At 47.2% G+C, this 26,427-nt stretch overlaps 1 protein-coding gene across 1 annotated transcript in view; it reads left to right on the top strand.

Annotated features, from left to right (window-relative positions):
- Nucleotides 1–26,427, top strand: part of LOC309602006 (CBP80/20-dependent translation initiation factor-like) — a gene marked incomplete at its 3' end in the record, with an annotated part of 138,356 nt that overhangs the window by 50,480 nt on the left and 61,449 nt on the right. Inside the window, exon 8 of the mRNA XM_082335282.1 lies at nucleotides 24,189–24,265. Coding sequence (XP_082191408.1) covers nucleotides 24,189–24,265 — 77 coding nt within the window. The remainder of the gene's footprint in view (nucleotides 1–24,188; nucleotides 24,266–26,427) is intronic.

Below are 26,427 nucleotides of genomic sequence, written 5' to 3'. Positions count from 1 at the left end.
TATACCAGCTCCTAGGAAGAAAATTAACTCTATCCCAGCTGAAACCAGGACACAGTGTTAAGAGCACCAAGTTTGAGAGAGATAGTGAGTCTTACTTGCAGGCTGCTTTGGAAATTTGGGTTCCTTTGATGGTAAAGTATGATGGACATAAGACATGAATCTAAAACTAATTTCCAGAATACATCCAGGTCTGTATGTGTATTTCTACAGAGAGATACAGTGACCCCCATAATGGGTTAAGCAGAATACTCTGGATATCTGGACATTAATATATATACATGAGTTTTGCTGCTGGAATCTATCAATAGTATTTTAACAAAATATTGCAAGGAAAGCCTGTGACTATTTGGCAATTAAAAGGTGAAAAAATAAAAACCAAAACAGCCTTCTCCAAAACCCTCTTTATTCATAGCTGTCTGAGGGAAAAATGCTTGTCAGCAGCATTTTGTTTTGAAATTGGAGAATGCGTGCATCCCGCTCCTTGGAGATGCTTTTGGCCGGCTCTGTGGCACGGCACGCTCTGCCATCTCGTGGACATGCACAGGCAGGCGAATCCGGCTCTGCTTTGGTGCTGGGCACAATTCCTTCGTGACAGTGTTGACAACTGGTATTTTGAAGCTTCCTCCTGCCTCATCTTTTCAAGGCTCATCTGGGGTGCTTGTTTTTATTGGTAAATAGGCTTTCTTTTGAAAGCTTCATAGCTAGGAGTGCATGAGGTCATTGCTTTGGCTCAGCTCGTGAGCCGTAACCTCTTCATCTCTCCTTACTCACAGGAGTCTGTAGTTGGATTTGGGCACTGATTCATCTAAGTGCTGCCAAAAAGTGACTTTGGAAGAAAATAATCTTTTGAAGATAAGTATTCCCCATTCATAAGATCTGCTTTTTATTACATGCTGGGGAGGATCGGTTGTCCGCTGCATTAGAGGGGCACAGCTCAGATGCAGAGCCAGTCTTCTTCATCCTCTCTGTTTTCACCTCAGCTGGTTTGTTGGAGGAGACCGTGTAACCATCTTGGCGTCATGAAGACGTCATGGAGAGGGCTGAGTCAGTGCATTTTGCTTTCGCTTCCTTTGGCAAATTCTGAGAAAGGCTTTCAGGCTTGGATGTGTCACAGCCAAATGCCCCGGTCCTAGATATGGTCTTCAGACTGCAAGCCCTTGGCAAGCTCTACACTTACCAGAGAAAACAACCCAAGGGGTCACGTCCTACAAGATACCCTCCATCCTCCCTGTGAAGCTCACGAAGGATGCAGGAGGCTGCATGTCACGGGGACATGCTGTGAATGCTGACAGACACGAGCAGAGAGTTTTGGGACACGTCCCAAGTGGTTTCTGGACTGGCATCTTGCAGTTGTTGGCTTTCAGTTTACTGGACTCGTGCCTTCAGGCTGGGCCTGCTCTCTTCCAAACGGTGCGTTTTAGGAGGTAGAAATTATGTGGCACTTTTGAAAGGGGTACTGGGCTTTACTGGTGCTATGGGATAAACTTGGAAGACAGCATTCATGTCATTTGGTTTGGCATCTTATTTGCCTCGCAGCTCATCTCCTTCTGTTTCCTTACTGATTTTTGACCCTTTTTGTCATGTGCTTGGAGTTACAATAAACTGCTTGTTTCTCTTCTGACAACGGTTGTCATCCAGCTTCCTTGTTGGATGAGAAACAAGGGGGCTGCTCCTTAGGAGAAAGGCAGACTCTGTAAGTTGTTCACGTTCCTCTTAGCACCACCGTATTCCTGACTTTATCCAAACAGGCTTAGAAGCGCCAGGATTCCTGACCACTCTGGGATCCCACCTCAATTTAGGCACCTAACAAGCGTCTCTGCACACTCTCCTTGGGACCCCTCCTCATTGACAAGTATTTTCAAGTCAGACCTTACAATTCAGTGCGGAGATCGTGTGAGTAAAGCCCACCTGTTTGTGGGCTGGTCACTTGGGTTTCCTGACGTAGGAGAGGCATGGACACGTTGGGGCATGGTTTGTTGCATCTCAACATAGAGGTCTAGAGAAGGTTGGATGATTCCTGTCTGAGGATATCCATGTCCTTTCCCTTTTGGTTCTGCAAGGAGCCCAGAGGAACAAGCTCACACGTGGACTTATTCAGACATGGTAGGTGCCTTAAGAGAGATGAAGCCAACCCAGGTGTCCGGGAGAGAAGGGTGGATCGTGGGCAAGCATCCCCTCTGCTGTCACTCTCCATGCGAGGTGAGGAGGTCAGTGTCCAGCACTGGTGTGAGGGCTTGCTCCTGGACCCTACAGATTGCTGACCCTTCCAGGGTGGTGGTGGCAGGGGGACAGGTCTCTTTGGAGCTCAGGGACAGCTCTTTGGTGGGGTGGTGTTATTTACTATCACCATAAAGAGTCCTCATCCTCTCCACGTCCCCTCTTGCCTGCTCTTTCTTGCACTACAAGGTTGGGCAGTTCTCGTTTTAGCCAGCTCGTTAGCCAGCCCAGATCCCTTCTCTTTCAGAGCCTTGGTCACAACGTGTCCCTCTCTCAGCAGACTATTCTGCACCGGTAGAGCTGGGGTGGGTTCATCCCTCTGTCTGGCATCCCTCCCACTGGGAGTGACCTGGTCCATGTGGTGTGCCCCATGTGCTGTATGTCCCTCCTGCCACTCACCAGGTGTAACCCTGACATCCTTTACGTGTCCACCAAACACTTATGAACAAGTTGCGGTGGCTCCCTAGGAGCCCCAAACTTAGGGGGATTTATTCTTCCCACCCTCAGATCCTGCTGGACTCCATCCAGGGTGTGTAGGCATGGCATTGCTTTCAGAGAAGGTTTCTAGTCTAACAAGCCAGCTTCCCATATCCCATGGGTCTTTCCAATACTGTAACTGCTAAAACCACTGTGGAAAGTCCCTGTCAAAGAGCCAAGGTTTACTTGAGTATAGGTCACAACGTATTGGGAGTCAGATCTCCACTGCTGAGTAAAAAGCTTTTGTTTTGCCGTGACTTACAGTAAGATATGGTCTTTCTGTGGCCTGGTTTTTGTTGCATTTAACCCAACTGACAATGACCATCTCCTTGGGCTGAGAGGGCAAACTGCCATGGTCACCTGTAACCCCTTCAGCATCACTCCCATGTTAGAATTAAGGCCACTGTTGACCAAGGAGAGCAGATGAGACCATTGCTATCTCCAAAGCACTGGAGAGGAGAGGTCTGGACCAAGGCTGGCTTATCTTCCACGCAGGTCACCAGCTTGCAGGTTCTTGCAAGGTCCAAGCCTGGGCTCTGGCAGTAAGGCACAGTCGCTGTGAGCCCTGAACCAGGTTATAAACCCCATGTTTTTTATCGGACATGCAGAAAAGGGGAGATCTTCCAGTGGGTTTTTCAGATTATGATGGTCTTCCATATCACATGATAGACTTATTCACTGCACAAAGGAAACACCAGGGAAAGGGCCAAGAGCTTTGACATTTCCATTATTATTATGGTTCAGAGCTGGTTTCTGATTGTAACAAATGAGATGGATTCTCCCTTCTCAGGGCTGGTTTTATTTTTCTGGCTGTCACCCAGTTCAAGCAGACTTAGTGATATTGGCTCGTAATTCATGGGGATGTCTTCCCAACCTGGTGGGCACAGAGATGCGTTTTTTATTGTGGTTCCTGGAGCTGGTACTGGTCAGCTGGGCAGGGTTGGGGCCAGGCTGCCCTGTTGTTTGGAGAGTGGTGGACCTGTAACAAGCTCCTGCCAGGATGGGAGGTGTTGGGGTGCTCTCACACCCCAGTTGGGTCAGCTGGGTTCAGAGACACAGGTTTGGGATGTGTAAGGAGGGTCAGTGGAAAGGGCAAGGGTGGCTTACATTGCAGTTCTGAAGGTTGGCTTGGTGTTTGGTGGCCGAGGGGACAGGGCTGGTGGCAGAGGGGAACCCTGCAGCACTAGAGGGCACTGCGGCCTCGCTGCACAGCCCTGAAACACAGCTCTGTGCAGAGGAAACAAGAGGCTTTTTCCAAAGGCTTTTTCCAAGCAGAAACCTTACTCTGCGGTGGCTGCTCGCACCCTCCTGTGCCAGCTCGTGCTGCTCTCCATCCCGCTGTGCCCACCTTGGGCTCGGGGTGCATGTCCAGCATGAGGGACTCTGGGGCTTGTGGAGGGGGAAGGTGTCTCTCTGCACCTGGGACTGAATTTGGTTAGCACTGTGCATCGTCATGAGCCTCAAAGCAGATGGAGGCCCTGAACAGAGTGGGGCTAAAACTGAAGGTGTCTGTAAACCCCCGTCATTGCCTTGTCCAAGCACCACAACCCTGAGGGGAGCTGGTGCCTAGGGGTTAGACATGCCCCACAGCCCAGGTCTCTCTCGCTTGCATCACGACACCTCCCCAACTCCTCTTGGAAATCCCACTTTTGCAAATGTAATCCTCAGCTCTGCATATTTCCTATGGGATGCTCCATCAGGGTTCAGTCCAAAGCGATGCTCCTCGCACCAAGGAGCGGTGCCAGATGTGCTGAAGGGTCCTCCCTTTCTCCAGAAGATGCTGCTGCCCCATCAAATGTAGGATGTTCCTCTGAACACCCACGTTTCCATTTGTCCATCTGTCCCTGTCCCCCATCTATCCTGTTGTCCCCACCCCACTTTGAAGGACATGCCAACCTCAGCAGGAGGGAAATGAAAATCATGGTGGTGTCCACTGCTGGACAATCTCTGTTCCTTAGACCCCAGTTTGCCAGGCACTGGTTTGTGCTACAAAAAAACAAGATTAATAATGGGATTTTGGCTGCTTTGTAGCTTTTCCTTGGGCCAGGCTGATGGAGCAGTAGACATGAAGTGGCTGAGTGGCAGGATTAGGCTGGGCTTACCAATAGGAGGTGGTGGGTTTTGGGTTCACAATCAGGGACCACAAGGAGATGAGAGAAGAGGATGGGAGAGCTGGATGGGTACGTCTGTTCCTGGGAGGATAATGAAGAAAGATTCTCTGTTTTGCTTTTAAGGAGTTCACAAGTAGTTTTAGACCTGAGAACTGCAGTTTTCTGGGGAATTAACTGATTTGGGTATGCGGACTTGTACTGGGCTATAAATAACAACTCAATAGGCATTTGAGGCTCAAAAATGTCACCACATTGAGCTCTGGCTTAAACACACCAGAGAACAACACGGGCTTTTTTCAGCCTTATAGTTGACTTCCCTTTCAAAAAAGTTTGCTTTTGTGCAACTATATAATATCCAAAGCAAGCCTGAAAGGTTTTGTTTTGTTTTTTCCCAGTCCTTTCTATAGACTGTAACGACCCCCCCCCCCAATCCTGCCTGAATTTTAACTTCTGAATAGTGTTACATCTTTTTCTCCCTCGTTTTCCCAGAAGATTCATTAGAAATCTGAGAGGGCTTTTGCTGCACTCCCTTGAATTTGCTGAATATTTTCCTGAAGCTGGTTTGTGGAGTAATGATTAAGTTAAAAAAAGTTATTAAAAGTAGTGGAGAAAAAAAATCCAGATTTTTAAAGATCTTGAATAAAAACTCAATGTCTCTTTGGTCAAGCAGCTATTTCTGCTGGCTTGGCTGTTTCCATATCCTAATTCCCTTCTCTGCTCTCCGTGAAAGACCTGAATTTTTAATAAAATAAAGGGAAGGAAGGAATTTTCTCTCTAAAAAAAGTAGACATACCGCAGGACCAGAGAAGAGAGACATGCATACATCCCTGTTGGTGGAGGGACCTACAGAGCCTAGAAACACATCGCTCTCTAAAAATCCTGCTAATGGGGGATGTCCTCGTCCCTTGTTTGACAAAATATGAGGTTAATGTTTCCTGTTGCATTTAAAAATTTCTTCTTAACCAGAAGATGCTCCTCCCCCCTGCTTTCTGCTGCCTTTCCTCTGATGTTATGGAAATAAATAGCAACTGATAAAATAAATGAGACTAGAAGTTCTTGAAATGCAAATTTCCTGCCTGGAGGCAGCAGGTAAGTGAATCCCGTCCATCTTGGGGAGATGTGTATATATAGCTATGGGTGTAAATATAGGTATTTAGTGGCAGGATAAGTGTTTATTGCAATCCAAGGAGGTTTGGTCAAAGATTGTCCCTTAAGTGGGAAATTTATTGCTGCACACGATGCCTGGATGTCTCTTCCATGGGGAAAATAGAGACTGTTTATGAAGGGAATTAAATGATGTCCTTGCCTGTGGTGGCAGACTGAGCTCTGTAACCCAGAGGTCCTTTCTAGTCCCACGTTCATATTGTCCCTCACTTTATGGTTTTAAAAATACCTTTGGGGTTTGTTTGGAGTTTTTGAAGATACTCCATGAACTTCTCTGCTGGCTCTAAAAATGGCAAGTGCTTGGCTGTACGCGCACTGGCATGGTCAGTGAAAGAAAACTCCGTGCCATCCCCAAAATGCCTTTGCTGGATTGGTGGGGTTGAAGGATTTCATCGGGGCTAATAGAAATAGCGAGATGAACATGGTCTCCACGCCTTTGGCCACACAATGCTGCCCTGGTGTCCATGTCTCCCAGGGTTATTCTGCTCTGCCCTTCACCTGCTGGTACTGCTGTGGAGAAACTCCTCATTGTTGACTTGCTTTCTTTTTAATTCTTTTTTTTTTTTTTTTTTTTAATTCCTGTAATGTATGAGCAGAGAAACCACTGGAGAATGATAAAGCTTCATTTCTTCCTGCTTTTGTGACCCGCTTGATTATTTCGTTTCTCATTGTATATTCTTTTGAGGCACCTTGTCCAAACGGAAAGAAAATATGTATGCTTATAGGAGCTGTTTGTTTCCCCTTGGCTGGGCAAAATAAGCAGGTATCACATAAGATACGGATTGCTTCTGCTCGCTGGTCCTGGGGAGGGAGCCGCCGACACTCACTCCATCACGTGCCTGTGAGTGACATTATTCGATAAAGCTGGTGGGCTGCATATGCCTTCGTTTGGCCAGCCTTCCTCTTAGGGCTATGAATAAATAATACAACATAAAAATGTATTCCTCGAGTTTGGGTTGAGGCATGTTTACTAGGTAAGAATGAAAAGGTTTGGGGTCAGTAGTTGCATGGACATGGTTTGAAGCAACAGTGGGAGAAATGAGATGCCCTGTCCTGTTGTTTGATGGTCACTCTGCAATGATAATCTGGACCAAAGCCAGTTTTTAAGAGTCAAATATGAAGAACAAATTTGCATTTCTTGTAATTTAAAAGAAAACATGAGTCCAGGATGATCTCCAGGTTTCCAGCCTGATGTCAGGTCCTGCAGCTACAGCTGGACTTCCTGGGCATGTGGTGGCCAGTCAGCTCCGTCCGTTCTGCCCATGGTCAATGAAAGCTTGGTTTTCCAAAAGCAGAGGGATAGGGTGGGCTTTTTTAAAGCTTTCTTCTCATTTGGGTTGTTCCCGTCCACACCGCTGGGTCTATGGAGCTTCTTCAGCCCCACTGCTCAGCTCCATGGGACCTCCGATGAAGACAGTGCTGGGACATATTGAGGATGGAGGAGCTTCGGGGTTGCCTGTGGTTGTACAACCAGCTCAACCTAAAGGCTATGGAGAACCAGAGAGGACCTGGGGGCTAGGCAGGTAACCATGGATTATGGTTGGGCTTGTAGATGCAACTGGTGTGCTAAAAAATCATCTCCTTGCATACAAATTTTGATCTGGAAACCCAGCGATGGGTTTCGGTACCTGGATTGCCAGGGCAAAGTTTCCACTAATAGACTTGTGCTTTATTTTGCTTTTGGTGCAAATCAGTCCCGTGTGCCTTAAGGCTTTGGGAGACGGTGCGGTCCCCGTGCTCGCCATGGCATTGCTGCCCGGCAGCAGCAGCATCCCAGCAAAACAGGTCACTGCCCCGATGGGCAGAAAGGCGAGGAGTCAAACTTCTACTAAAATGGTATTTCAGCCAGAAAGAGCAAAGGGGGTAAAAAAATACCCTGACCATTAGTGTGTGAGCAGATACCTTGTACAATCACAATATCAGGTTTTTATTTTATTTTTTTTATGGTTGACTTAACAATTAAAAGGCTACACTGCACTTTGGTTTTTCCAGTCTGCTGCATTGTGTGACCCTGGTGACTCTGAGTTAAGCCTCATTATATAATGGCAGGGTGTTTTTTTGGAAAACCTCCATTTAATCCTTTCGCAGCAGAATTTGCTGTTTTTGTTTTCTTTCATATCGTTGTCTCGCTTCCCCCCCGCCTACCCCTTCCCTGGCGGGTGCATGCTGAAGGTGTCAGTCTGTGAGCAGGGTCCTTTCTTCCTTTCTTTTTTTTTTCTTTTCAAATCTGCAAAGAAAGAAAAAAAATGGTTTACTTTTGTTTGCTTGGGTTACAGCACCTTTCCCTGCCGTCGGGGGGAAGGACTACGTGATGTGCAGCAGGTATTTTGTGAATGGAGCACAACCTTGTGACTCCCTGTCGCTTGACCAAAGGAGGAGGCAGGGGAAGGAGAGAGACAAAAAAAAAAAAAAAAGAAACCACCACCCAGTGACTCCATCTGACTCGTTTTGGCTGGAAAACTTTTTCAGCGCCGTGGTTCTTAAGCCAGGAGGAAGCTTTCTTGTGGCCCAAGAACAATAAAGGGGTCAGCAGCCTGATCCTCCCTCCTACACCCTCTTCCTTCCATTGTGAGGGGTCTGTGCAAATATCCCAGGCTGCTTCTGCTGGGACCTGAGGGACCTGAGCCGCACATGTGACATTAAAGAGAGACTCTGCGAACTCAGTAATCCTGAGCTGCAAAAAGAAAAAAAGAACAAACAAAATGAAGTCTCCAAGGTGCTCTGTTTCTGGTGTAGTGTTGTGCTTGGAGAAGGTACCGATGGGTGTTTCTCATGGTGGGGGGAAATCTGTCCCCTTACCGTGCATGGGTGCTCCTCCATGATACCATAGCAGCATCTTCCCCAGCATCTGCTCAACAAGTGGCCAAATCCCCACAGAGGGTAGGTGAACCCTTGTGTCTCACCAGACCTTGACCTCCTCCATTTCTCTGGTTGTCCAAGATGGGGAATTTCTGCTGCTCTCATAGTGCACGTGCAAAGCCTGTGTGCTGGTGGTGTATGGTCTCCAGCAAGGATGGGGTTGAAGGAGGTACAGCTGCTTGCCATGTTGTGCTTGCTCCAGGGATTGACCACCATCTGGCAGCACCCAGGTTTTCAAGCCGGCACCTTTAATGACGTGCCTGCTACTCCTCGGATGTGTATCACAGACCATGAAGGTCTGAGCTAGCAATCCCTGGAGTAAAAGGTCTTTGGAGAAGTGCTATGGGGCCTGACCCACAGCAGTGTGCTCACCAGTCCTGTCCATCATTAAGGCAGCCTGCATCTTTCTGCTGGGGGAGGTTGTACACTGATCAGAGAGCTGCTGTCTTTTTTCTGTGATATTTCTTGTGAATCCAGAGCAGTCATAAAACTTGCAGACCACGCTAGGTTCTGCTACCATGAATGGTCGTACTTTTTCCAGGTGGCATTTGGCATCTGCCAGGCTAGATACCACCTACCTTCCCAAAGGAGAAGTTGAGACCTGTGGCCTTCTATGAGAAGGCAAGTTCAGTGCAGTAAGCCATATTGTGCACTGAAGACCTGATTCATTTGCCAGAGGGAGAGTGGATGATGCTCATCAAATTGTAGGAACCCACCTCTTTTTTTTTTTTTTTTCCTTTTTTTTTCCACAATAACCAGCTAATAGCATGTGTGACCTCCTCTCGCTGTGTTCCAGCTTATTGGACCTTGGCACCAAGCAGTCACATGAATCATGATGGTGATTTTGCCGTAAGGCAGTTCCTGTCATTATTATCTCCTTACTGTGTTGATAACACTTTGGTGGCGATGGTCAGGATTTCCTCACACTACAGAGCTTTCCCAAAGATCAGCTCTGCGGGCGGTGGAGGAAGTAGCCGTTACGAGATTGCTCCTGGCTGCTGAGAACTGGGTGGCCAACTTCAAACGTACGTGCGACCTGACATGATCCGAGGCGGGTGGGATCTCCTCTTCTTCTGCAAATGCTCCAAGGGCTGAAGCAAGACCAGACCTGACTATGGAAAACTATCAGAGACCAGGACCCTGGCAAGGGTGTTGGGGGGTAATGGTCCCATGTCTTGCTTGAAATCCTGAGGGCATGGTGGGAACACTCATGACCAGGGAGAAATTCAGGGTCTCGCACCCACCCCTCTTTCTTGCGGTGCCACAGTGTGGGGTCTACACACACTGTGAGGGTTCTTTAGATGAAAGGAAAACTATTTTTAGTTCAATTTATAAATGCTTAGGCAAACAGATTTGTTATTTAAATTCTTTCTTTTTTTTTTTGTAAATGCCTGTGTTTGAAGGTAAAAGCAAGCAAGCTGCGAGTTCTTTCAGTCTTGGTATTATGCTGCTTTTCTCCTGGTACTGGAGGAGCTTTCTGATCTTTGCGTACAGCATCTAGCTCCAGGATTTCAGTGATGTTTCCAAGCAGCGTAGCTACGCAGGTAATAAATGATAATTACATGGGCTATGTTGACCTTGGTGGAGGGCAGGTGAAGTGTGACAGACTTCCAAGATACAGCTCCTTTGCTGCTCTTCCTTGTCTAGAAGAGGAAATAGTGCCCAGCTGCCCATGGCCAGCGAGGCCACGAAAATATATCACAAGTAGCTCCAAGGGTTGCAAGTGTACATGAGGCTGGGAACCTGCTGTGTTAGAGGTGGAGCTCCTTGACTACTTGACCATCCTGCCATTCCTGTCTGAAGTGGAAGTAGGTCGCCTTGTTTGGCTTCATACTTGCCACGTCTTTTCATGGTGCAATTTGCATACAAGACAGGACTTGAATTTATTCTGCCAGTCCTCAACTTCTGAGAGTCGCTGGTTCAGGAAGGGCAAGGCTGCAGTGCAGCAGCTGATGGTCCTGCCCTTCTGGGAGGTCTAAGGTAGCTTTCCTGATATGAGGTTGGATCAAAAGAGAAGGTGTTTTGGCAGCACAGAAGTCTTTCTGTATGTGCTGCAGTGAAAATTAGTGATCTAGTGCTCACCTAGAGTGGTTTGCAGTTTGGATGGAGTAATCCAGGCATCTTTCACAGGTGCTTTTCCAAAGGTACTTGATTATTTAGTGCCCTTGCTATGCGTAGCACAGGCAACTCAGATGCTCATGCCCTGGTGGGAAGGACTGACTGTTTGGGAGCAGATGATAATGCAGCAGAGGATGGTTAGAAGCAAGTTGGATGGGGACAGATAAGGGATGGGAGTGGGACTTGGTGACATTCCATAAGTCCACTGTCAAGTCTGGGCAAGCTGCTGCTCCTTGATGAGAGCAGTCCTGTTTCTGGAGGAACCAACAGCAAATGTTCGTCTTCTGTGTCCAGGTTTCCAATCTTCTGCTCATCTGTTTTGTCCATATCTTCTGAGTCTTGCCTGTGCTGCCTGGTTGGAGTGGTTGCCTGTCTGTGCAGGAAGGCTTTCGCTCTGCCAGACCTGCATACATGCCCGCAGCCACCGAGGTCCTAGCATGGGTAGATACAATTGAAATAAAGTAAAAAAGCTCATATGAAAGGGCATGGAAGGAACAAAAAAAGTCATGCAGGTGTTTGGGGGAGACCTCCAGCCCTTCAGAAGCTGTGTGGCCTCTTGGAAGATTCCCTGTTGAGTGCTGCGCTTTCCTATGGGGGAAAGCATGGTGGTTTCATGGATTTTGTGTTGCCACATATCTCTTCTTCCACCGTGTGTCCACCATTAGGCTTTTCAGATCTGAACATGTGCAGAGAGCTGCATCCAGGGGCCAGGTTCAAGGAGGCTCCTGCCTTGGGACATGAGGACTGTGGTAGCTGGGGATTTCTGCTGGAGCTTTAAGGAGTCTCTCTGGGTTGGGAGCTGTGTACAGTAGGAACAGTCATCAGCCTCATCTTACGTGTGCCTCATCTCACTGGTTAGGATCGTTTTCCCCCGTGGAAACCATCAAGAATTTCCGTTATTTCCTTTCCTGAGGATTTGTTTGGGTGGAGATTTCTGGAAGGTATTTCACAGGCAGGTATAATTAAAGACAGACATGCTTTGCCTGGAGGCTAGACAAGGTTTCTTTAAAGCCAAGGCTTTAGTGTGGTGGCAAAACAGAAACTGTTTGTTGCCTGGTCCGATGGAGGGGAGGTCAGGGAAAGGGGGGAGCTAATCAGCTGGGAATCATCTCAGTTAAACGCCGCACACCGGAGTTAAAGCCCTTATCCAGCAAATCCTTGAAATATGTGCTTAATTTTAAGTCCCCCTGACCTCAGTCTGTTTACTCTTGTGCTTAACTTTAAGCATGTGCCTAAGTGCTTGGCTGGCTGAGGGCCAAGGCAAATAGTAGACTTAGGAGCAGATTTGCATAAAGTAAATGCTTTACTGGACTGAAGTCCTATGGGACAGCAGATGCTATAGCAGGTCTGGGATGAGGGAAGGGGACGGTGCTGCATATCCCAGCTCTGTCAAGTTATTCAGTGTTGGGTACCACAGACCTGGGGCTGTGCTCACCTTATGGGGAGTATCCTAAAAGTGTAGTCTCTAAACGGGTACCTTAATTTCAGTGTCTGTATTTCGCTGTTCTGAAGGCATAAGCCTCACCTGTAGCCTTGTGTAGACCACAAACACAGTCTTGGAAAAAAAAAAAAAATTTCCTCTTAATTGAGAGAGAGGAAGGTTTTAGTGGAGGAAAATAGCCTTGATTTTATCATCAGAAGAGGAAGGAAAGCAGATTATATGACCTGACTAGTAAATCTTCATAGGAATTTGCATGGCTGCATTAACACTTACAACAAAAAGGACTCCTGTATTAGCACAAGCTTTTATAATGGCTTTATCTTCTTCTTTCCTGTTCCAAGCTAATTCCTGAAAGCTTTCTTTTAATCCTCCTTTGCTCATCCAGCCTGGACTTCTTAGAATGGCAAAGGGTTTTTTTTCTTTATTTTTAATCTAGGAATGACAGCACTTAAAGCTAGTAACTGTAGCCATGGCATGCATGAAAATGAAAAGCCACCATCAGAAAACAAGATCTGTGTTTTTTCGAAAACACCACTACTAGGGGTTAAGGGAAATCTGCAGCTGGAACAAATACAATGCTCGTCTAACTTCCTCAATAACTCTGCTGGGGGAGCGGGCAGTTGCCAGATGAAGGAAGTGTGGTTAGCCATCGAGTCTTTGAATGCAGCTCCGTTTCCCCCTCAAACCCATGGAATTTATATTAACCTCCAGCTTTTCTTAGCTGGTGGGATTTTTTTTTTTTTTTTTTTTTGCATGAGGAAGAGCCTTGCTTTTGTTGCTTTGGTTTGTCAGAGGAGCGGAGGAGACGGTTCTGCTCCTCATGCGGCGTTCTTGCTGGCAAAAGGCCATGGATGTTAAATGAGTAATTTTTGGCGTTGATAAGGAGAGAAAGACTGAGGCTGCCAAGCACAGAGACGCAGGCGTCTGATGACTTGGTTTCGGGAAGGGCAGGCTTGAGCCATCACGGCTCGCCAGGTTGTCTCCGATCCCAGCAGAGATGCAGGCAGGAGGAAGGACCCGTGTGCCTTTAGCATCTTGTACATGAGTGTAACTATATAAAGTGGGCAAAGAGCAACATGCCAGTGAGGACGTCTAAAACCACTTTTGGTAAGGTGACCTAATTTAAGGCCGTAGGTAGACCCACAGGAGAGCTACCCAGGTGAGCATGGAGTGTAGCGTAGGAGACCTCCTTTTGCATCCCAGGGCTGCCATAGGGTCCCTGCATGACTTCAGAGCCACCGTGAAGGCATAGCATCTGTAGGATGCTTATGGCTGCGGTGCTAACAGTGGTGGGCAGGGATCCTGGACAGAGGAGGGAGCTGGCTGAACGGGCATGGGGAATGTGCTGGTTGCCAAAATTCCCATCTCTCTTTGGTAGCGAGCAGTTTGATGGCCGCTTCAGAGTTGCTTGTAATGCAGTGTATCTGTGGTTTTCCTGTTGCACCCCTTTCTGCTTGTTGGTCATACCACTCTCAGTGACCCTCTATCTCAGACCCTTCCCAGCTTCTGGAGCTGAGCCCATCACACAGGCACAATCCTGCCAGCAAGAAGGGCACCAGGGAAAGGAGAAAGGACCTAAAAAAGCCCTAGTGAGGAGGGGCGACGTGACCCGAGACATCCCAGTAAGCAAGGTCTTTGGTGCTGGTCGCTGGTCACTTGGCACATGAAAATATCCAGGGGTTGAGTTGGGTTGGTTTGTTGAGTTTTGTTGCTGGTTCTTCTTTGTCCCTGCTTGGTTTTGATGAAACACCTGAAGGTGTGTCCTCTTGGCCAATGTGAAATGAATTGAAGGGGCTTCACCCAGCTCCTGGCAGTCATCACAAAAGCAGCCATAAGCATGCTTTTACTGGCAGGAAAGCTGATGTTTGAATGATGCCTGTGTCTTTGGAGTTGTTGTGGTTGAGGTTCAATCTTTGCAAGACATGGGAGAGCAGATACGGCCGTTTTGCTGCCTGTCCTGTAGCAACTTTTGGATAAAAAGCAGTTTTTCGGGATTTATTTTGGTGGAAATGCCAGATCCATTTCCAAATGCCACATTTGGAGACTGCTGTAAAGCAGCTACAAACTTGCTTTTCTTACTCATCCTCATTTTATTGTTCGAAGTAGTCCATGGCTCCCAGAGGTCTGCAAAGCACCAGTGAAAAACCACTGGCATAATTAATATATGATGTGATATGATTGATACTCTGTGGCAAGTGCATAATGTTTTCTGTGCTTATCCCTGCATTAAAAACCATTACAGCAGGAGGAATCTTAGTGCTCGATGCATAAAAGGAAAATCCTGGGAGGGAGCGGACAGACACTCAAGAAGCAGTTTCTTCCACCCAGGTACCAACTGCCAGTAACCTGGCAAGGAGAAAGTCAAGCCCTTGTGTTGCGCAGCCCACACTCATGAAAATGAATGGGACTTTTCAAAGGGAAGAATGAGGCTTTTATAGGATTAAATTGGTGTTCGCACATTGGGGTATTTTCCGAGCTGGGGTGTCTGCGACATGGGATCCTCGCTTGCTCTTTCTGGGCTGAGCTAGACTAAGCAGAGACTTCAGAAAGGAGAAAAACTATTTCTTTGTGGTGTAGTCCCAGGGAAAACGTGTTGGCCATGTCTTCAGCCAACTGCAAACAGGAATCTGTTGTGTGAAAATGTTTCCAGCACAATACGAGGGGCTTGGAAAGGAAAGGACAGTGATATTCTGCACAGCTTGCTTCAGTCATGAAGGTCTACAAGAAAGGTCCACTGGTAGACCAAGAGGGGCTGCCACCACCATGACCTCATTCAAGTTGATGGCAAAATTCCCTTTGACTTCGGTGGCGCAATGTATGGATCACAGTGATATGGATCATGGCAAAAAATGCTTGTTGACTTATTAACTATTGCCTGCGATCTTAGGGTGTTGTGAAACTTCATGCACTTGGAAGGCCTCCAACGGGAAGTGCCAAGGGCTGAGCGGTGAGAAAGTTCTAGCGCCTCTGGATTTACCCATGTTGAAAGAAAAGAGAAGCCACCTCTTGTTTGTAAGGTTATGAAGTTATCACTCTGCAAATAAGGGGTTTCATCGCTGTTGGACTGTACCAACTCCTGGGAGCTTGCATGAGCTGGAGGTCCTATAGGCTGAAACTCTGGTCCACCCAAGAGAATAAGATTTGTGGGGGCTTGGTTCTGGGGGATTGCACAAATGCACATGAAAAACATGCAATCTTTTATTAATAAATGTGAAATGAAAATATACTTGGATACAGCCCTTACCTTGTGCTGAGAGCGATGCTGAGTTTCAAGGTGAGCACACCCAGCCAGAGGAGGCTGTACCGGTGCTGGGGATTGCACAGAGGTTCGACAGACCCTCCAGCTTAGAGGGTGACCTGGGCTCTGGTCCCAAACTCCCTGATGTCCTATGGGGTCTGTTTATAGGTCACCTTAAAAATTCATTGGGGAGGTCCCTATTCTGCCTGCAGGTCGCTTCCTTGTGACACCGTCCACCATGATGGCACGATGGGGAGGTGTTGAGGGTGGATGGTGAACGAAGGGTCCTCCTGCCATCTCACCTACCTGCTTCATCTCGGCTGGAGAGGCATGGTCAGATGGCACATTGAGGTTCATAACTGGGGGGTGGTAGGCTTTGAAGGGGACAAGAGATGGGAAAAAACAGACTGGGGAATGTGAAAAATATAGAGGAAAAGTGTAATTTAAAGAAATGCAAGGTCCCAGAGGGACTGAAATAAGTCAAGTTACAAATATTCCCATAGCAACCTCATAACAAACACTCTAAGTCCCAGCTAAAGCAATTCCTCCCTCACCTCCAAACTAGCACAAGCCAAGCAAAATGTAGGAAAAGCTTTTCAGAGCAGCAAGTGCAGCCCTTTCGCAGGATGAGCTTGGGCTACCTGGACAGACTGCAAACCAAATACCAGGTGTGGTGCCTCCTGGTCGCAAGTGACGTGGGCGGTATTTATTCCCAATATTAGCTGAAAAAGGCTCCCTTTTCCAGGGGAAAGCAAACCAAGGTCACCAACGCTATTTATTTTAATGATTCTTTAAATTTAAGGACTCCAAGCAATGGTGTGGTTATATCTATGTGTACTGGAGAAATGTATTTATTTATGGATGGGACATTTTACTGCTGATAGTAAGGTTTGTTTTTAAGCCTGACCAGGGTAGAGGAAATGCATACAAATAAACAATAAACCTAAACAACACTAAAATAACATCAGTTAAAACAATTAGAGTTACTTCCACTTGTGTTGTTCCCATTTTGCTATAACATGGGAAAAAACTCCGTTTCCTAAGTCAGCTTATAACCGATTTTGGATTTGCGGATTCTTGTAACAAAAGGGGATTTCTTTTGTCTGTTATTTATACTCTTCCTGTGGCACCGCGTGTCCGTGTCGGTGTGTCTGGAGCACCCTGTTTCAATGCAGCAGCGTTTCCAGCCTGTCCCCATCTCGGTGGCTTAGCCAGGGCTTGGTGGCACTGGTTGGGCTTTTCTTCCTGCCCAGCATAGTTGTACTGATGTGCACGTGTGTGTTTGCAGAGGCAGTTCCTCCTAGGAGACTTTGTCCTGGATTTTAAAGTTTTATTATCTCTGAATTATGTATAATTCAGGAGCTTAGGAGCCAAGAGTTAAAAATAGACCCCGGAAAACTCACTGTCAGTAATCAGCAGAAGGCATTGAGGAAGGTTCAGGGTACATTTTGCTTGGGATGCTTTGCCTAATTATTCTAATGCTTTAAATGCATTTGCATCCTTCACCCCACATGGGGAGTTGGACGCTGGGTTGTTCTGCCATTCTCTGTGTCTTTTTTTTCATCCCGGAGCTGGCTGCAGAGGGATGAGGTGGGACAGCTTAGTTGCCACCAAGTATTTAACGCCACCAAGTATTTAATGCCATTTTAAATGCTGTCTTTCCTCTAGCTGGGTGTCTGCTCTCTGCCAGAAGCCGATAGCAAATGCCAAGGAAAGGTGGTGGGAAGATAAGGGTCTACATGATACTTCTTTGGGTCTGGGACTGCATGTGTAGAGTCTGTAATTCATTAAAACGCCCACCATTTCGTGAGAGGAGACGTATAGACCAGCATTAATGCTCAGCAAGTGGGAATCCAGAAGGTTGCGTCCTTGGGGCAACGTGGGAGGGCAGAGCCCTGTAGGGAATAATGCCAGTGTTTATAATAACTAAAGAGTGGCGTTTAGCTGTGACAGTCCTGATCAATGTCACAGCCATTGCTCCTCTGTGCCCCTGCCCTTTTTTTGGGAAAAGAATCTTCTCCGAGGTGCTCATCACCGAGGCACATGTGCTGCAGCTACACGTTCAGCCTTTGCTGGCAATGTAAAATGTATGGTGTGCTCCCCAAAGATGCAGTTAATCATCAGGAAATCCTCCAAACCGAGACATCTCCCAAGAAACAATTTCCTATGCCTTCTGTTTGAGGCATGTTGCGCCACACCATGATTCATTGGGCAAGCATGTCCTACTGTCAAGGTCCCACAGAGCATCCCTCCTCTGCCGTGGGGCTTGTTGGATTGGCGGTGGCAAAGCCAGAGGAGTTTTTCTCCTTTTCCAGCTCCTGGGTGGCTGGAAACTAAGTCCTCTTTCCCAACCCTATAGTTTAATTTAGCCCTGGCTCCAATGATTGAGGTTGAAGAAAGTGTCCTTGGAGGTGGCCAGGAACCATGTGTGCTGTGTTGTGGGTGAGGAGTGATGGGAGAGCCACAACTGTGAAGCGCTATAAGGATTTACCTGCCTTTTATCTTGGGTGAAGAGTATGTTGTAAAATTGTTGCACTTTTATTCCATTGATGTTGAGCACCAATTGAGTCCTTATACAGAAGCAGCTATTATTATAAGCACCTTCCAGGAAAAATTAATAGCTTGCAATTTGAAGGAACAGATTTATCACTTAAATTTTAACGGAGAGGAAATAATTTCTAGGCAGCTTCCTGACATTGTTTGGTATTCTTCCATGGCTTCCAAAGCAGGTCAAGGCTTTGATTTGTGCCCCAGCCCTCTCCTTTCAAGAGGTAAAAAATTCCCCTCATGTAAGAGAGGAGAGTGGGTGGCAGGCCAGTGCCGTGGGAGTTCCTGGAAGGGGAAGAGGCAACAGCAAGTAGCCTCCAAGGAGGTGGCTCTGGTGGAAGTGCCCACAGGACTTACATGCGTTGATAAATGCTGGTGGGTAGAGGTGATGGGGATGATGCTAGCGGGGAGGTAGCAGCACCTTTGCCACATTTTTCACGTGCAATTGGATGGCTGGTATGGTTGTACTGAGCATTGGCACATTCAACTCCATAAGCACCATGAGTATGGGACTGGCACAATAAAAGTTAAATACATCTGCAGCTCTGTGCTGTCCCGGACTTTCCTGCCACAGATAATCCATCCTATAGGCAGATGAAAGCCTTATCACAGGGTGTTGCAAGTCACTGGGTTGGTTTCCATGGATCATTTCTGGAACCACAATATTATTTATTTTTTTACACTCCCTCCAGCCTCGGTATTTCTGTTGTCGCCTTTGTGCAGGCAGATGGGGCGTCTTCGGGGCTGCCGTGAACCCAGACCCACCTCTCCCTTCCCACCTCCCCAGAAAATAAATCCCACCCTGAACTTTGTGTGCAATAAAACTGAGCGAACCTCCCAGCGCCTACCTCAGGCCTAATAACCTGTTTGTTCAGTTCAGGCCTTCTGCAACCATTTGTTTAAGATAAGCAAGGGTGGAGATGTTTCTTGAGGGCACAAAAGGCTCTTGAGATAAAGCTCATGCGGACTGATCCTGCGATATGGCTGGATCATTTCTTTTCCTTCTCTCATCACCCCAGCGTTGGGTTTTTCCATCAGTCCATTTGCTTTTCTCAACCTTTCATTTGCTCTTGGGGTTTCAGTGTTGCTGTTTGGCATTCAGGCATTTTCACCTGCTTGACCATCACAGGCTGGGAGCGTTTCTGCTGCATGGGGAATGTCTATGGGAGAGACTGAATGAGTGGGTATGAGTGAAGACAGTCACTTTCTGGGGTGAGGTTTCACATCTGAAATTCAGGCTGCATTAGACATGAAGACCACGGGGATGAAGCAATGAACCCCAACCTCTCATAGCCCCTAGAGTCTTTGTGAAACACCTATGAATTTGGCCACCCCAGGCAACAGTTGCACTTGAGAAATGCAGAAGTGGAGAAGAAGGAGAGAGGGTGCAGGTTGGTCCCAAATAGGACCATTCCTTTTGTAAGGCAGTTGTTGTCAGATGCTGAAGGAGTCCCTGGGATTTGCTGCCTAAGGGTGGTCACAGAAGGACCAGCAGCAGCAAAAAAATCCTGCCTCCTTTCTGCTTATCTCCTTGTGATTTGCCATGTGATTTACCATCACCAGTAAAAGAGGCAAAGCTGGTGCCTCCCTCCAACATCTTCAGCTGATGCTGCTGCAGAGGAGGCATGAGAAAAATGATAGCAAAGCTCCTGCCTGTAGCAGCGTAGCTCTAAAACCAACCATTTCCCTCCCCTGGTCCTGCCCCTCTTCCTCATGTTCCTCCCAGGCCAGTACCCCCCCAGGTTAGTGGGCTGAGACATGGGGTGGGATGGCTCAGGAGAGGGATGTTGCTGCAGAGGGGCAGGTATTGGTGGGAGGAGAGGTGGAGGCTCTTGGGTTGCTGCAGATGGCCAACAAGATCTTGAAAGCTTTTTATTTGTTCTTTCATTAAACTTTGATGTAAATAAGTCTGGGGCAGCGGAGAGGCAGCTGCCAGCTTTCTGGATTCCCGCAGGCAGGTGGACGGGGTTGAGGGTTGGGCAGACACCTTCATCAGGAAGGTAAAGCACAAAAAGAGTGCATGTGGGCATCAAACCTGCTCCCCTCTGCCGTCTGTTTGCAGCAATTTCGGTAGATGACAGATTTCCCTTGGCGTATGCTAGCTGGCCATATGACAGTCACCTAAGCTTGCCAGACATCACCTTCCCTTCTCCAAGAGCTGCTTTCCCTGAAACATCTAAAATGAATATGCACATCACAACACAGCTGATCTCTAGGGGACTGGCCCAGAGAGCAGACTGGTCCTGAATGCCCCTTCCAGAGCTGTTGGCCTTTCTTGTTACATGTTTATAATTTAAATTTGACATACGCGTACATGCATTAGAAGTCCCATGGGCTTCTCAGGTTCTGCTCCAAGCTTCCCACCATGTAAACTGCGGAGTGTTTTGCTCCAAAATTGAAAATGACCCCTATTAATGGTCCTTCCTAAGATCATGGGCTCCTTGTTCTTTGCTTTTTCCACATCCTCGCTTCCAGAACCAGCAACACTGAAATGTTGGTTTGTTACATTCTCCTTGAGCCACCTGTGAATAAATATCAAAATAAAACCGATGTGGGAGAGAGACCAAATGTGATTTTGCTGCCCGCTGAGAAGTTGCAAACCTCCCTATGAAAACCATGAGCACCTGGGCTTGATAGTGTCTTCTGGCCCAAGCAGGAGCAAAAACCATGCCTCTTGTGTAGGTCTTCTTGTAGACCCATTACAGAGCGGAGGGTGGTCTTCTGCCTTGCAAGACATTTCCCTTTGGCTCTGTTCAGGGATTTCAGCTTCATAAAGAGTGTGTCCACTGAAAAATGGAAGAGCTGCATTTCAGATCCACATTGTCCTCAGCAAGCCAGCTCTATTGAAGGCACTTCCATTGCTGTCCTGCATGACCCATGGCAGGGAGCAGCCTCCAGACAAACCCAAGAGCCATGTCATCAAGGCACTTACCATGCCCTTGGGACTCTGGCCTGTCCCCACCTACCCAGCACTCTTGGTCTTCTCCAGCCACTCCGCCCTTCTTACAAGTTGCTGATATTTCCTTTTACATCAGCTTGCTGCACAAAAAAAGTCGACTTTTCTCCCTTCCAAATTTAGCTCTGTTTAGGCACCAAAATAGACAAGAGTAGGGACCACTGACTGGTTTTTTCCAAAACATTTTCTCATGACTAGGACTAAGGAAGGGAACTGCTTGGCTGGAGAAGGGAGATCCTTGATTTTCCTAATGGGGACATGAAGTTCTCCTCTGTTCAGGCACAGGCATGCTTCTTAGATTAGGAGCTTTATTCCTGTGTAATTAATCCATCTTTCACCCCGATGCTGTCTGCTGCTGGTGGGCAGATGTCTGAGGAAGCACAGGGATGCTCTGCAAGGAGGACATGCAGCAATACACCACCATACGTATGGTTTCTAGTTGGAAAGAGCAGAAAGGCAGCTCCTGAGACTTAATGAAGGCTTCACGTTGAGGAAATCAGTGCTTTAGGTCCTTGTGTTTTGCAGAGATGGTTTCATTTTTCAGGGTAATTGTATTTGCACATGTGTCTGCATTGCAGCTTAAATTCTTAAAAATGCCCCAAGCTTTAGCCTGCTGTGGTAGTACAACACTGGAAACAGTCTCACTGAGTATTGTACTATTTTTAGCCTGATTTCCTAAACTAGCACAGCTGATGTGATTGGGCTGTGCATGTCTGCTCCCTCCCTTCCTTTTCTCATTCACTTTGGTACCCATTGGCCAATTTCAAGCAAATTTTCAGAGGAACAGAGATCTCGGAGATATTAAGCTCCTCCTATGCATTCAGTGAAAATAAGTGATCGGGAAAATAAGTGATGAGGAAGACTCAAATCACATCCCTCAGTAATGGAGAAGGTTCAGTATGATTCTAAGCTATTAGACATCAAAGATGCCACACAATTAACCATGAGGTGTTTGGTTGCAGGAGAAGCACAAGTCAGACCTGGTTAACTAGGTGATAACCCAACCACAGCCTCAGGAGAGCAGGTTGCCAGCTTTCCCTACTCCCAAACTACCTCCTCTTAGTCAAAGATGGGCTATCTTTGAGCAGTGAGATGAATCTAGGGAGCATGAGGAGAGCTCTTCCTGGTGCTGGGTGCAGGGACGTGAGCAGAGGACCACAGAACAACTTGCATCACTGAGCAGATCCTCGCTGGACGAGCAGATCTGCAAGAAAGCTAAGGCAACTTCGTGTAACGATGGCCTCTGTACCATTGCTATGAGGGATCGCATAGGATGCTGCGGCTGGTGTGGCACCTCTGGGTGTTAAGGGTGTTTTAGTGGGAGAGAAGAATAATTTGGTCACTGAGAGTGGGTACTATTGAACATGCTTTCTAATGCCTGTACTAAACCATATGATCATGGCACATCCGATTTTCTCTGGAAGAGTTAATAGTGAAGAAGAAAGTTAAAAGGGAAACTACCTTCTCAGGAAACACACTTGAAGACTGCAGCCAAAGCAAGATTCAGATGAGGATGTGCTAGCCAGCAGCAGGACTTACCCAGGGGCTGGGTGAGTTCTTCATTGCTTGAAGTCTCGAAGAGCGAAGGTCTCCGAAGTGGAAGGCTCCAGCTGCTGTGGGAGCTGTAGGGTTGCTGCAATAGAAGTTTCTCCAGGCTCTTTGTAGATGGCCGGGATGGATGGTCACAATAAACCCTGTTGGTCTTGAACTCGGGGATGCCTTCTCTGGTCTGCAAGCCTAAATTCATTACCATCCCCAGCAACCTTTCTCCTCCGTTACATCTTCCACCAGAGGAACTCAAAATATTATTATCTCAGTAACTGCTACTAAAATTAACTGTCATTTTTAAGGCTTTTCACACAGAGAGAGAGGGACTTACTTATTTTTAAGTCGGTGTGTTATGTTGTCATGCCAATGTGACAAAGCTGCTGCTCAATGAGACGCGTTCCCACCCAGCCCTTGCCCTTGCCCAGGCTGCTCCCTCGTGGCCCCTCGTGCAGGGTGATTTACCAGCAGTGGGTGGAGCTCAGAGGCTAAGATAGATTGCAATGGAAATAAAAGGAATGACTTTTACAGGGCTTTTATTGCCAGCCTGGGGAGTACAATACTGCATAAATAAAAATCGTTATGGTTATGACAGCTCTGTAGTCCCTGGAAAATAAATAATACTTTTCACTTACATAGTGCCTTTCGTCCAGGAACCTCAGAGCTCTTTGCTCACATTAATGAAGCCTCATGATGCCCATAGTAGGATGGTAAATACAGCATCCCCCTTATCAGATGAACATACCAAGTCAGAGTCAGCACCTTCAGTGGAGAGAGGACAAGGCAGCAGCTTGAGTTACACACAGCTCTTCCACTGACATGACCGGGGCAAATTATTAAATGTCCTGGTCATCTCAGTTGTTTCCAGTAGGTGGGTGCCACCTGTCCCTACCCCAGGGGTGGCGTGGGTTGACTAGCTCGCAGTGGGCAAGCACAGCAAGATGCTCAATGACAAAGTCATTGATTTGCTAACGGCATGGGGGCACAGCCCCAACAGACCAGCCAGCTGTGGCTCATGTTTGCTTACTTCAGTATCCTCAAAATGCTGCTGAGCATCGTCCTTGTACAGACATTTTTACAGCTGAGTTTTAGATAAAGAAATAAATCTGAAGGAAACAACCCAGTGAAAGTGGATGGTTTAGGTGTACCAGCATCAGCAGTGTCGTGTGTGAAGTGGGTGAATTCCCTGTAGATGGTGTATATTGGGATCCATCCATACGTGGTCCAGTTATTTGCCCCGTGTGGTTTCTCCCATACAGAAATTGCATATAACTTCATTCTCTGCTCATTGCAATGGCCCTGAGAGGGTACAACAAGTCTGTGGATTTCCAGACCTGCTTCGATAGGGTCTGAGATGTTGTAAGGATGTTTGGATGGGAACTGTTTCTTTTATCATGCTCACATGTTGGGTGTACAGCTCTGTCTCACTCTGATCCCTTCCATATTGATGCCTCCTGTAAAGATACTGATTGGAGCTTGAAGGAGCTGATTGCTGCTTTTCCCTCTGTTTTACAGGGTTACCATCCGTTGCCTCATGAAGCTGAAATCGCACACACCAAAAAACTGTTCAGAAGGAGAAGAAACGACCGGAGGTAGGTGAAACCTACCTATGTTTTTTTAAATTTTCTCTTCTTCATTGCACATCTTCCCCCACTGTCTCATGGGGTGTCTTTGGACAATACTGCTGTTTAGCAGCTGCCAGCGTTGGGTTAATGCATAAACCCTTATTTGAGCACTAACGTCCTGAAAATGCAGAGTCTGTCCATCCCCCTGGTTTGTCTTTTAAATCTGGGGTATGTCCTATATTGCTCCAGGAGTATCTTAAGGACCTCCTCTTCCCCTTATACTTATTCCAGCATAGCCAGATCCCCCCACTTGTATTAGAAGAGGCAGCTGGCAAGGTATTATGTGTAAAAGCTTTGAGTCCTTGCGACTTGATTCCTCTCTTTCTATTGAAACACAAAATTTGCTGACTTTCAGGGTTGCCTGCAAAGTGGGTATGCTTGAGAGGGGTTTGCAGCAAGCATCAGATGCCTGTCTGCGTGAAGGAGGGGATGTGCTAAATAGGCAGCCGAGTTCCTGTGGCATTGGTGATTTCAATCCATTGAGTTAATTTAATTGGATCAATTGGATATTTAATTGTGTAAATTGCATATTTAATTATATGAGGGCATCTAGAGTCCTTGATAGGAATCGTGACTATGGTTAAATGTGAAAATAAGCAGGGAATAAGGGAGTTAGTTGTACATGTAGCTTTATTTCTGCTGGCTGAGACAACACAACCGGGGCAATAAAGCTTTACTAAAACCAGGAATTTGCAAGATTAATATTATTGAACAGGAGAAAAAGTGGCCAATTTTTTCTCCTAGAGTGATCTGAAATCCGTATCTGAGCTGTGATGCCTCACAGGGGGGATTTTTGGGGGAGTCCTACAGACACCCGTAATAGTTGTTGGAGTGTGTCCTCAAATCTCCCCATCACTTCTCGACTTGTGAACAGCCATGATGTAGTTAATTGTGCTTGGTTTGGTTTTCCCAAATTTTACTGAGCGACCAAAAAACAGCTGAAAAGAGTTTGCTCAGGCATCCTAGAAACATTCTTCTGTGGGCAGGGCAGTTTGTCAGCAGCAAACTCCATTTTCTCTCCTCTTTGGGGCTCCATCCTTTTTTCCTGTATGCAATTTAAAAGACAATTTCATCTTGTGATTTAGGAAAAAAAAAGGGCTTGTTTCAGCTGGGTTGCAGCCCTGCAATCACTGAAATGTGGTTAAAACCAAGCTGAAGTCTGCTTGTGTTGCAAGAGAGAGCTGGGTGGGCTTCCTCGCAGAGCTGGGCTGGGCTCCCCGAGAAATCGCAGCGGAGTTTGGAGCATCCTGCTCCCATCCTGGCTCACCGAGCGGGTCTTCCTCCGCCATCTGAAGAGCGCATGATGCTGCAGGAGAGGAGACCTGCAGAGCCAAGGGGTCTCCTGCCTGAAGCCCCATGCCCAAAGCTGCGCTGGACCAGAGCCATGGAACTGCGTGTTGGTTCTTCCCTCCCATCCGAAAAACCAGCCGGTCCGAGGAATCACACCAGACATGTATTTCTATTTCTTTTTCTTTCTGGTCCCTTCAGATAAACCATCAGCAGACAGAAGCATTCAGCCCCCAGGGCATCCCTGCCTCCTGCACAGATGGCAAGGAGAGAAAGCAAAAGAAACTGCCTTGGGCTGGGGTTGGAAGAGCATGGGGTGAGATACAGCCCAGACCAAGTAGCACTGGGATAATATCCCAGGAGGAGAGGCAGAAGCCTTAAAACCCAGTTGATATGGCATCATGCGGGGGGAGACATGGGACCATTTCAGCCCTAAGCGGTCATGAATGAAATAAAATGGAAAGAGCAGAGGGGATGCGGTCCTGTCCGAGTCCTGCATGGACATCCATGGTGGTATCCAAGCTTAGACAGAAAAACATACTTTTTAATTGCAAAAAGCTAAGAAGCCCAGGTTGAGGGAGTGGAGTGAAACAACATTCTCTTAAATAATTATTTAAGCTGAAAAGGCATGGTCCCATCCCCTAGACTTTGGCTGGGGACCTCAGCAGCCCCCCTCTCCCTGCACCACATGGTTTGATGCTGGGGTTTTTCAGGGTCCCCTTGCCTCTGCAGTGCGTTTGGGACTAGGAGGGAAGTTTTAGTCCTTCTAGTGCCGCTGGAGATGATACCCCCAGAGAGCACTCGCTCCTTAAAATTGATTTCTAGCAGTAAGTGAGGTCTCA

The sequence above is a fragment of the Platalea leucorodia genome (genome assembly GCF_965183815.1).
Source record: "Platalea leucorodia genome assembly, chromosome: W".
NCBI lineage: Eukaryota > Metazoa > Chordata > Aves > Pelecaniformes > Threskiornithidae > Platalea > Platalea leucorodia.
Note: the sequence above shows the minus strand (reverse complement) of the source record. Positions and strands in the feature narration are given on the sequence as shown.